Genomic DNA, 12,957 nt, shown 5'->3' with positions numbered 1-12,957 from the left:
TTTTCTACCTCTCATTCTACAAACAATTTCCAGCTTCCTCTCTCTTCCTTTATATCACTCTTTCATTTTCTCTTACTGCTGCCTTTGATAACACCTTTACTATTAACGCCCCTTGTTTTACCTTTGCCTCTACTCTAATAACAGCCCTACTACTCTCTCCCTCTCTCTCTCAGTCTCTTCCTCTCTCTCTTAGTCTCTTCCTCTTTCTTAGTTTTTCCCCTTCTCCTCTATCTACTACTCTAAAAGCAGCAACACTACACTTGTTCTCTCATCCTCTCTCCTTCACCTCGTACAACACCTATCTATAACATCTCTTTGAAACTAAAATTATAGAAATATTGTAAAATATGATGATGTTCAGGAAGAGGGGGAGGGGGTGTAATTGATTTAAAATATATAATTTTGTTGTCATCATTGTCATCATCTCCATCTTTATCAACATAATAATTATCACTACCATCATCATCATCATCATTATAATTGCCATCATAGCAATCATCGTCATTAACCACCTCCTTACCCCTTCCCCTTGATGCTGCTGACGCCACCGCTAACGCCACTGCTGACGCCACTGCTCACGCCACTGCTGATGCCACCGCTGATGCCACTGCTGACGCCACTGCTGATGCCACTGCTGATGCCACTGCTGACGCCACTGCTGATGCCACTGCTGATGCCACCGCTGACGCCACTGCTGACGCCACCGCTGAAGCCACCGCTGACGCCACTGCTGACACCACTGCTGACACCACCGCTGACGCCACCGCTGACGCCACTGCTGACACCACTGCTGACGCCACCGCTGATGCCACTGCTGACGCCACTGCTGACGCCACCGCTGATGCCACTGCTGACGCCACTGCTGACGCCACCGCTGACGCCACTGCTGACGCCACTGCTGACACCACTGCTGACGCCACCGCTGATGCCACTGCTGATGCCACTGCTGACGCCACTGCTGACACCACCGCTGACGCCACCGCTGACGCCACTGCTGACACCACTGCTGACACCACCGCTGACGCCACCGCTGACGCCACTGCTGACACCACTGCTGACGCCACCGCTGATGCCACTGCTGACGCCACTGCTGACGCCACCGCTGATGCCACTGCTGACACTACTGCTGACACCGCCACTGACACCACTGCTGATGCCACCGCTGACGCCACTGCTGACGCCACTGCTGATGCCACTGCTGACACTACTGCTGACACCGCCACTGACACCACTGCTGATGCCACCGCTGACGCCACTGCTGACGCCACTGCTGATGCCACTGCTGACGCCACCGCTGACGCCACTGCTGATGCCACCACTGACACCCCTGCTGATGCCACCGCTGACGCCACTGCTGACGCCACTGCTGACGCCACCGCTGATGCCACCGCTGATGCCACTGCTGACGCCACTGCTGACGCCACCGCTGAAGCCACCGCTGATGCCACTGCTGACGCCACTGCTGATGCCACTGCTGATGCCACTGCTGACGCCACCGCTGATGCCACTGCTGATGCCACTGCTGATGCCACTGCTGACGCCACTGCTGATGCCACTGCTGATGCCACCGCTGACGCCACCGCTGATGCCACGCTGACGCCACTGCTGATGCCACTGCTGACGCCACTGCTGACGCCACTGCTGACGCCACCGCTGAAGCCACCGCTGATGCCACTGCTGACGCCACTGCTGATGCCACTGCTGACACTACTGCTGACACCGCCACTGACACCACTGCTGATGCCACTGCTGACGCCACCGCTGACGCCACTGCTGACGCCACTGCTGATGCCACCACTGACACCCCTGCTGATGCCACCGCTGACGCCACTGCTGACGCCACTGCTGACGCCACTGCTGACGCCACTGCTGTTGCCACCACTGACACCACTGCTGACGCCACCGCTGACACCACCGCTGGCGCCACTGCTGACGCCACTGCTGACACCACCGCTGAAGCCACCGCTGATGCCACCGCTGATGCCACTGCTGACGCCACTGCTGTTGCCACCACTGACACCACTGCTGACGCCACCGCTGACACCACCGCTGGCGCCACTGCTGACGCCACTGCTGACACCACCGCTGATGCCACTGCTGACGCCACTGCTGACGCCACTGCTGACGCCACCGCTGAAGCCACCGCTGATGCCACTGCTGACGCCACTGCTGACGCCACTGCTGACGCCACTGCTGACGCCACCGCTGATGCCACTGCTGACGCCACTGCTGATGCCACTGCTGACGCCGCTGCTGATGCCACTGCTGACACTACTGCTGACACCACCACTGACACCACTGCTGATGCCACCGCTGACGCCACTGCTGACGCCACTGCTGATGCCACTGCTGACACCACCGCTGATGCCACTGCTGACGCCACTGCTGATGCCACCGCTGCTGGCACCACTGCTGATGCCACCACTGATGCCCTCACTGACGCCATCGCTAACACTGCCGTTAATGTATCATCATCATCATCATCATTATCATCTTGTTCTCTATCCCTAATCCGTTCTGGAAACCCTACCTCATTTATTTTTAAACACCACACCAGCTGATGATGCCTATATTCACCAGACATATGTCACTGCCTCTGTTTTAAAATGTCAATATCTCTGAAATCTGTCTGCATGGGTCATCTGGGCATCTGCTAAGTCCAACTTGACACCTGTCCATCGTATCAGGCTGGACTCAGAACTGGTGTGTCCCTTATTCATCTGGACACTTACTGCCCAGATGAAGAAGGGATACATTTATTCATTATCTGGTGCAAGTATATATGTCTGTGACTCATCTGGATGTAGACACCAGTCCACCATCTGAAGTAGGTAAGACATGTCCATAGTTCATCTGGACATCTACTCTGATTATTTGGACATTAATTTCTCATCTGTCAAAGCTAAGCTATGTTGCATCCATACTTCATTTGGACATCTGCTGTGACCATCTGGACAGCACTTCATCATCTAGAGTTGGTATGGTATGTCCACAGTTCATCTGGACATCTACTCTAATTATTTGGACACTAGTTCATCTATTAGAATAGCTAAGCTATGTTGTGTTCATGGTTCATCTGGACATCTGTGACCATCTGGACATCACTCATAGGTTGTGGGAATAGCATGTCCATAGTTCTTGACATTTACTCTGATTATCTGGACACTATTTCCTCATATGTCATAGCTAAGCTATGTGTGTCCATAGTTCATTTGGACATCTGCTGTGACCATCTGGACAGCACTTTATCAGCTGGTGTAAGTACAATATGTCCACAATTCATCTGGACATTAGTTCATCATCTGATGGAAATATGGTATACCTAGGCTTTCTTAATACATCTGTAGGTACACTTATCCATACAGATGTAGAAGAGTGGTGTTCCTACTGATGAACAAGATTATAAGATGATGATACCAGCTAAAAAATCTCTACTTTGGTTGAAAAATCTGACCATAATATTGTTGCTGTTGTCACTGCTGTTTAGCCCTAGGTCAATCCTAAGCCAATAAACTACAATCAATGTTTTTTCAGTTGTGACCACCATGTTTTTTTGGAGTGTGTCTATGGTTACATTATCCAATCTGTTCTTCTTTTTTTTATAGTGAAGATAGTAGGGCTTGATTTGAGGGACATTTAGCTGCTATTTCTAGCAGGTTAATAGAGTACTTGTGTTGTGATCAGTTTAAATGCAGGGTAGCAATGCCATTTGCCATTAACTGTCTTAGTTGTCCTCCCACTTTCTCATCATTGTTGTTGTCATCATCATCTTGTCATCAATCATTGTCGCCTTTGTAGATGCTGTGGTCGTTGTCACCGTCATCATTATCATCATCAGCATCACAATCATCATCATCCTCATCACCACCACCACCACCACCACCACCATCATCATCATCATCATCATCATCGTCACCATTCATACCTTCCATCCCTTAAGTAATTAATATTGGGTATTGTCATTCGATAAACACAATATTTGCCATTATTGATTTATCAGTAAAATATCCGGATGTATGGGTAAGGAAAAAAAAATGCCTTTATTATTATTATTATTATTATTATTATTATCATTATTATGTTGTTGTTGTTGTTGTTGTTCTTGTCATCATCTTTCTGAAAGTGTTTTAAAAGATCAGTTTCTTGGCTGCTTAAGATAATTGAAATAATACAATGTTACAACTTGTGTATAGATGTTGAAAGATCGAGGTTGGGTTGGATAGGATTTCACAGTTTCAAAGTAGGAAACTCATGATAAATGCCAAGAGTTGCACCACACCACGAAGTGAGAAATAGCGTATCCTTTATTCCATTACACGAAGACAGACAAATTGTTAGCATCTCATTAGACTTTATATCAAAGACTTTTCTCTGTAGATTTGGTTGTTTTTGTTGTCACTTAGCCCTGAGTCAATCTTGATCGAACAGACCTTTATAATTGAAATCATCTCGGCCATCACCAATCCATTTCATATGAAGGATGTGGGTCTGTGTAGTACAATGTGTCCTTTTCTTATTTAAGACAGTATGATAGGATCTGAGGGGGGATTTAGCTGCTAGCTCTAGCTGTCCTATCGACCACGTAAAACTCCCTTGTTTCTTTGATACTGATAGGTTGATGTTCAAATTAAGAATTTACAAGTTGGTATCTGTAGGAAAAAAGTGGACAGGCAAAGTTGTGTGGTTAAGAAAGTTGCTTTAGTGGGGATGCTAAACTCCCTTGTTCGAAAATATAAGAACACAGACAGTGTGTCATATAGCCAGTTGAAGACGATGTTTCCTGGGGCTAAATAGCAGTAACATTCATCCCAACCAGGACTGCCACATTATGTTGGCAAATAATCTTTATTTCCAAGTCAAAGGTTTGGTTGGAAAGTCCATAGGCTGACTAAGTATCTCTCATGCAATGTGACCAAATAAGGTTTGTTTTTTGACATTCACCTCCTTGCAATACAAATACTCCTTCCAAAGCGGACGTTAAACGATGATGATGATGATGATGATTGGTGTTGCAGGGCTTGGATCTCATTAGTAAAGAAGATTTCATCCTGTTGGTCAAAAATGTCAACAGCAGATATGATGTCATCATCACTGTGAAACTGTATGTATGTATATATGTATGTATGTATGTATGTATGTATGTATGTATGTATGTATGTATGTTTGTATGTATGTATGTATATATACATGGGCGGCGAGCTGGCAGAAACATTAGCGTGTCGGGCGAAATGCTTAGCGGTATTTCGTCTGTCGTTACGTTGTGAGTTCAAATTCCGCCAAGGTCGACTTTGCCTTTCATCCTTTCGGGGTCGATAAATAAAGCACCAGTTTCGCACTGGAGTCGATGTAATCGACTTAATCCCTTTGTCTGTCCTTGTTTGTCCCCTCTATGTTTAGCCCCTTGTGGGCAGTAAAGAAATATATATATACATATATATATAAACATAATAAAATAGGGTAATAATAAATTATTGTTACCAGTGGCCTAGCCAAAAAACGAATTAGTCATTAGACTATATATTATTCATATATAAATACAAGAGGCTTCCAAATAGGAAAGCGTTGTGCTAGAACACAAAAAGGGATAAATTCATGAAAGGAATGAAAATTAAAAACATGAGAAGGTAAAAGTTTTTAATTTTCATTCTTTCGTGAATTTATCCCTTTTTTGTGTTCTAGCACAACACTTTCCTATTTGGAAGCCTCTTATTGTATTTATATATATATATAATATATATTTAAGAAGGTGAAGGAATTATCCTAGTATGGATAATTCGGTTAACCGATACCTGGGTAGCAAATTCACGTCAGAAAAGTTCTCTCTGAAAGAATGGAGTCGAACGACGATTTTAACAAAATTTCTTTACTCTCGACACATGTTTCGAAGGTTGCATATTCCTATTTATTTCATTTATTTCATTTATTCATATATATATATATATACACATACATACATACACATATATATATATATGTGTGTGTGTATGTGCATGCATGTATATCTATATATATATATATATGTGTGTGTGTGTGTGTGTATGTGCATGCGTGTATATCTATATATATATAAAAGGAAAGAGAAAGAGATATTGATGAATAGATGTATAGCTGGATAGATAGACAGATAGATAGATAGGTTAAGAAATAAACACTAAATAAATAGATAGTCAGACAGATAGATAGTTAAGTTAACTTTGTATATAAACATAATATGTTGAAGGTCACATATTTCAACATCTCTCAATAACATCAGCCAAACAACTTGCATCCATTTCAATGATAACATAAATACAAATAATTTCTTGAAATTAATGAATAAACTTAATTAATAAAATTAATTACAGTTTGGTAACAATTGATATTATATGTCATTTGATATTTTTATTAGAAATTTACCAATGTAGAGATTGAATTAATTAAATCTGTTGTAATATTTTATGGAAATAGTGTTAGTTTGACTGGAAATAATTCATAATCTATTTGTTAGCTATTATATTTCATGGCTGCAGCTGGGATGGTCTGTCAGGTTAAGTGAGGTAGGTAGGTAGTGAGTGTCAAGATAATTATTACATGTATAAGTATTAGTAACATAATTAGTATTAATGCCAAAAGACAGTCTTTATGTTCAACTTAGTACAGATGTTTTGTTAGAGCACCAAATACTACGATATTCACCTTGAAAGAACCTCTCATATCGTTGCATGGTACATATAAGCACATATACTCAGATATGGGTGCTGGATGTTGGAACTGCTAAATCCCGTGATTTCAATGTAATCTATCTCTTCAGTGACAGATGTCCACTAGTTGCATACCAGCCAAATCTTACCGCCAATGATATATGGAATTCTGGTGGATTTTTCAGGGACTGATGTTACAAATTGCCAGCAGACTTACTAAAAAAAAATAACTATTAGTGATAGGAACAGCATTAGTACTGAAAGGCAATCATTACATTGAACTTCATGTGGATGTTTTGTTGGATATAAAACTTGCCTTTTGATCATCATCGTCATCATCATCATCATCATCATCATCATCATCATAATCACCACCATCACCATCACCACCACCACCACTTTGAATAAGCCCTTCAAGGTGGTGCCCCAGCATGGCCACAGTCCAATGACTGAAACAAGTAGACGATAAAAATAAAAGATAATTATTAAATATAAAAATGTTAATAATTTCCAATATTCATCATAGAAACCTTAATTGAATGTATGAAAATCAATGTTCAATAAACTTCAGCTTCTAATATTTTGGTTTTAAGCAGAAACCACAGGAACTGAGCTGTGTTTCATCTGTGCCTGCTTATAAACCTAACCTGTCACATATTTATTTACATACATACTTAAAGGATCTCTAACAAGGGATGCTGGAGTTAGAGGAATCGGTGGAACAGCTGGTAAGGGAGAACGGAGTGCGGTGAGCTGGCAGAACCGTTAATACACTGGGCGAAATGCTGAGCGGTATTTCGTCTGCCGCTACGTTCTGAGTTCAAATTCCGCTGAGGTTGACTTTACCTTTCATTCTTTTGGAGTCGATTAAATAAGTACCAGTTATGCACTGCGGTTGATATAATCGACTTAATCCGTTTGTCTGCCCTTGTTTGTCATCTCTGTGTTTAGCCCCTTGTGGGTAGTAAAGAAATAGGTATGGACATGAGTTGAGGAGGGATGAGGATCGTGTTCTGAGGAAAGTGCTTGAGCGTAAAGTGAATGAACCGTGAAAGCGAGGTTGACCAAAGAAAATGTGGAGGGGACAGGTGGGGGAGGGGATTGGGAGGTTTGGCTTGAGGAGGGTGGACGCCCAAAACTGGGTGAAATGGCGAGATGGTGTGAGAGTGCTTGCTGTAAAAGTGAGGTAGATCTGGCCACCCCTGCTACCAGGGACAAATCTGGATTTAGAATATTGGAGTTCATCATCAAAGCCAGCTTTTAATTTCTTACACTAAATTTTACCATATTAGGTTTGATGTTACCTACCTAACTTGAACAAAGCTACTGACATTTTACTCAACCAGAACAATGTTCTACTTACTCTCCTCTTCAACCCTCCCCCTCCTCCTTCTCTTCTTACCCTCCTCCTCCTCCTCCTCTCCTTCTTCTTCTTCCCCTCCTCCTCCTCCTCCTCCTCCTCCACTTCTTCGCCCTCCTCCTCTTCATCTTCATCTTCTTCTTCTTCCCCTCCACCTCCTCTTCTTCCCCCTCCTCTTCTTCCTCTTCTTCTCCCCCTCCTCCCCCCTCCTCTTCTTCCCCTCTTCCTCCTCCACTTCTTTTTCTCCCCCCTCCTCCGCCTCTTCATCTTCTTCTTCCCCTCCTCCTCCTCCTCCTCCACTTCTTCTTCCCCCTCATCCCCCTCCTCCTCCTCTTCTTCTTCCCCTCCTCCTCCTCCACTTCTTCTTCTTCTTCTTCTTCTTCCCCTCTTCCCCCTCCTCCTCCTCCTCTTCTTCCCCTCTTCCTCCTCCACTTCTTCTCCTTCCCCCTCCTCCTATCTACGAGGATTTCATCTCAATCAAAGGAGAGGGGCTTTCTCCATCTGGGTTGCGGATCCGTGGAATAAGCTGCCGGACGAGATAGTGAAGATGCCGACGACCGCTCGGTTCAAAGTCTCTCTTGATCAGAAATGGCCTGAACTCTTTGCATGACCACCCTCCCTGTACATAACTCTCTGTACCCCTACATGGACTTGCTTTTGCTTTTTGAGCCAATAAAAATTGAATTGAATTAAAAGAGGAAGGATGTATTGGATAATGTCGTTTCAAGCACACAAATATACTTACTTAATGAAAGAAAGAAGAGTTACAAGAGGAATAACTTTGATCATAGTTCTGCTTCTGCAGGGTTGACCTGTGGTTAAATATCACTTGGGAAAGTAATTAAACACTGGAAATAAAGTAAAAATTGAACACTTTTCTGTGTGACAGATTCTAAACCTATCTCCATCCATAGTATATGCTATTAGAATTCTCATCTTGTTTTAATTATCCACGAACATTCTACATGCATTTCAGTAATGAAGTTTTAAATAGCATCTAGAGGATTTATTTAAGAATAATCAAAGAATTCTTTTAACTTGCACAGGCTGTATTTCTGGTTTTCCAAGAATTTCAGTCTTGATGTTCAGCCAAATTGTGATATAAAGGGAATTGGCAAATCCCATGTTAAAATCCAGTCAAACTAAAAATAAATTGGTCAGTCAGAATAAAGAGAGGTCATTGTTGAAAATTTAGAAGAAATACCTGCTTATAGATAACTTTATTTTAGGTGCTGTTCTCAGTATTTTCTTTCTTTTTTTTTTTTTTCATCATGAAACTTACCATTCTGAAACACTTCTAGGGAGAAAAGACAAAGATATAGATTGTGTACAACTGATAGAGTAGTGCAGCTTTTGAGAAAATCTGATGAAAATGAATGGGAATTTGATAAAATGTATAAATATGATAACTTAAAGACATTATCATCATCATCATCATCATCATCATCATCATCAGTTGAAATCGTATATCTCAATCTTCAAGTCAATAATTGATCATTATGCAATATGAGAGAGTGCTGCTGAAAATTTCCCAGCTTTAAGGGTGTTGCAAAAGGCCTGGTTGGAGGGTCAACCTTCCAAGTTCTTTTACAGGCTTAGAAAAACTGATGGACTACTGCAATAAGTGTGTGAATCTGAGAGGGGAATATGTTGAATAAAATCATAATTAACTGATCCTCTTGTATTTTCTTTTACCCAAAGCCAGGAACTTTTCAGCATCCTCTTGTACATAATATATTTATAGTATAAAACAAATGAGTTCATTTTCAGTTTTGCTTGGGTGCATTTTATAAAACATGGCTGTGTGGTAAGTAGCTTGCATACCAACCACATGGTTCCAGGTTCAGTCCAACTGCATGGCACCTCAGGCAAGTGTTGACTATAGCCTCAGGCTCACCAAAGCCTTGTGAGGGGATATGGTAGACAGAAACTGAAAGAAGCCCGTCATATGTATATATATATATATATATATATATATATATATGTATATATATATGTATGCATGTATGTATGTATATGTATATGTTTTTGTGTCTGTGTTTGTCCCCCACCATTGCTTGATTGCTTGACAATAGTTGTTGGCGTGTTTACATCCCTGTAACTTAGAGGTTCGGCAAAAGCAACCAATAGAAAAAATACTAGGCTTACAAAGAATAAATCCTGGGGTCGATTTGTTTGACTAAAAGAGGCCACAGTCAAATGACTGAAACAAAGAAAAGGGTAAAAGAGAATATCTTTGTTTACATGGGAAGTGATAGAGATTTGTCTCAAATGAGATGGCATAGATTTCAGTCAGCAGATAGCAGTGGTGATACAATATTAATGCATTAATCCTTATTTATCACTGATTCATTTATCACTGATTTGAGCTGCAAAGTATGCTGGTATTAGGTTGTCAAGAAGTTCTTGCGGTTTTTAACTTTTAAATTCAGATGCACAAATCTCGGCTCAAACAAAACTTTATTAATCAAAATAAACACCATCAGAATCAACACACTTTTGCCAATACGAAACAAGTTTATTTATGCCTGTAGCATAAAAATCCTGCATTCTGGTGGCAATGAAGTCGTTGAAGGTGTGTTTGGCATCATCTTGGTTTTTGAAGCATTTCTCACGCAGGAAGTTGTCGAGATGCTTGAAAAAGTGGTAGTTGGTAAGCAAGAGGCCTGGTGAGTATGGCAGATGAGGCAGAGTTTCGTAACCCAATTCCTTCAACTCCTGCAGGATCAGTTGTGTGATGTGTGGCCGAGCGTTGTCATGGAGAAGAATTGGTCCTTTTCTATTGACCAATGCTGACTGTTGTTGTCAGAGTTTTTTATGCATTTCATCCATTTGCTGACAGTACTTCTCCGCTGTAATGGTTTCGCTTGGATCCAAAAAGCTGTGATGGATGAGACCAGTTGCAGACCACCAAACTGTCATCATGACCTTCTTTTGGTGCAACTTTGGCTTCAGGAAATGCCATGGAGCTTCGTCGGTGAGCTGAGAATTGCTGGTTGTCACAAAGAATCCACCTTTCATCACAAGTCACAATCCAGTCAAGAAATGGGTCATTCTTGTTGCGTAAAAGAAGGGAAGACAATACTTCAAAACGGCATTTTTTTTTTTGGTTGTCGTTCAGTTTGTGCAGCACCCATTTCTCAAGTATTTTTGTTTTTCCAATGTCTTTCAAGTGGCTGGAAATTGTCATATACATTATGTCCAATTCAGAAGCAAGCTCTCAAACAGTTGTGCATGGATTGGCTTCCACTAAGGATCTTAGTTGATTGTTGTCAACATCTGATGGCCAACCACTCTGCTTATCATCTTCAAGACTCTCGTCACCACTACGAAATTTCTTGAACCATCATTGTGCTGTATGTTCATTAGTGGTTCCTGGGCCAAATGCATCATTGATATCACGAGCTGTTTCAGCAGCTTTTCGGCCTACCTGGGACTGGAATAAGAAAATTGTGCGAATTTGCTTTTTGTCCATATTGTATTCAACATTCCGGAAAAAAATGGCCTAATTATACAAAAAGAAACAATGTAACACGATTAGATAGAGTGAAAAACGACTCTTTCACCACAACTCTCTCTCACTCTTTCCTTCTGCATCTGGCAGGTCACTTGCGACGGACCGGCGTCCCATCCAGGTGGGGAACCTATACACCAAGGAAACTGGGAAACCGGCCCTATGAACCAGGCATGGCTTGAGAAAGAACAAACAACAAATATTTATAATGCACAAAATAGCTTAATTTTTCTATATAGTTCCTAATAATATTTAATTATAAAAATTATGGCTTTTTAAACACCAACTGGTTAGGAGGATCTATCCAGTAAAATAGGAATCCAATGGATCCATAGGTGAAAAATGATTGAGAAATACTGATTAGATGGTTACCTGCTGTAACGATACAATCAGCCTTCATATTCTTAATTGCTCAAAAGGTTAACCTCTCTCCTGGCAGTGAGGAATATGGTTTCAGGAATTAGGTCAGGTTCCTGAGTCATTCATAATTTCCCACATTCAATAATATAGTCTTAGATACACCATTTGAATAAAAATCTGGATGGTCAGAGCTGGCACAGGCTTTGATCATTACTTAGCTATGTCCAAGCAACATAACAATCTGCGAGCGATCTCGAAAACTTGTAGTGAGTTCTTCCAAATAAGACGAAACTTAAATTTTTAAGAAATCTTATTTAATTGAGGAAAACTTGCAGAAGTTGTAGAAGTAATTACAAAATAATGATGTTTTGTGAATTTCAGAGGAAAATAAATAATTAGATATATAAACAAGAAAAAAATATTAGAAAAAGAGCAAAACTGAATTTAAAAAAAGAAAAAATCTCCAGTAAAGGAATGTTAAATGAGAAAGACTGTTTCAGAAAACTAAATTGTTTGTTCTAAATTTTTTAGTTCCAACAACGAGGAATAAATCGTGCTTATATTAACTACATCCGAAGAGTCTTTTATTTGCTTTCTTCTTATTGTTTTCTATTTGGAAAGGAAGAAATTGTTGTGGAAGTGATGGAAGAAAATGATGAGGATGTTCCATTTCATTGTCAAGTTGGTTTCATTAATGATAACGTGGTTAATGATGATGTTTTTTTAAATGTGTTGTGTTGCTTTGTATTGAGAGCATGATAGTGGCGGTAGTGGTGATGGTGGTGGTGGTGGTGGTGGTAGCGGTGGCGGCGGCGGTGGTGGTGGTGGCTGTTAATGCATTTGTGGTATTGGCACTACTGTTAATGTAGGATGGAAGGTGGGGGGTTGAAGGTGAGAGTGAGGGAAATAGATTAATGAGGATAAAACCTGAGGAGGACAAAGAAAGTGAGGAAGAGAGAAGGAGAAAGTGTGTGGGAAGCTGATGCTAAGAAAAGTGGAGAGAGAGCGAGAGAGAGAGAGAGAGGGAGGGGGGAATTGGAACA

General features: G+C 41.6%; 1 protein-coding gene across 1 annotated transcript; it reads right to left on the bottom strand.

Annotated features, from left to right (window-relative positions):
- Positions 1-516: 516 nt before the first annotated feature.
- LOC115210209 (uncharacterized transmembrane protein DDB_G0289901-like) lies at positions 517-11,236 on the bottom strand. Its single transcript, XM_029778678.1, has 4 exons — positions 10,881-11,236; positions 9,323-9,337; positions 1,635-2,454; positions 517-1,593 (listed from the first exon to the last, which is right to left on the bottom strand). The coding sequence occupies exons 1-4, from the start codon at positions 11,234-11,236 to the stop codon at positions 517-519; spliced, it is 2,268 nt and encodes a 755-aa protein (XP_029634538.1).
- Between the last annotated feature and the right edge of the window lie 1,721 nt (positions 11,237-12,957).

This window comes from Octopus sinensis, linkage group LG4 (genome assembly GCF_006345805.1).
Source record: "Octopus sinensis linkage group LG4, ASM634580v1, whole genome shotgun sequence".
In the NCBI taxonomy this organism is placed as follows: Eukaryota; Metazoa; Mollusca; class Cephalopoda; order Octopoda; family Octopodidae; genus Octopus; species Octopus sinensis.
The sequence above is the reverse complement of the archived record's forward strand: the minus strand, read 5'-3'. Positions and strand labels throughout refer to the sequence as shown.

Bases quoted from the DNA above. Each gene is read 5' to 3' on its own strand.
- LOC115210209 (XM_029778678.1), bottom strand. From the start codon at position 11,236: ATGTATATGACAATTTCCAGCCACTTGAAAGACATTGGAAAAACAAAA. The intron at 1,594-1,634 runs GTCAGCAGTGGC...CAGTGGCGTCAG, and splicing joins GCGGTGGCGTCAGCAGTGGC to CGTGGCATCAGCGGTGGCGT.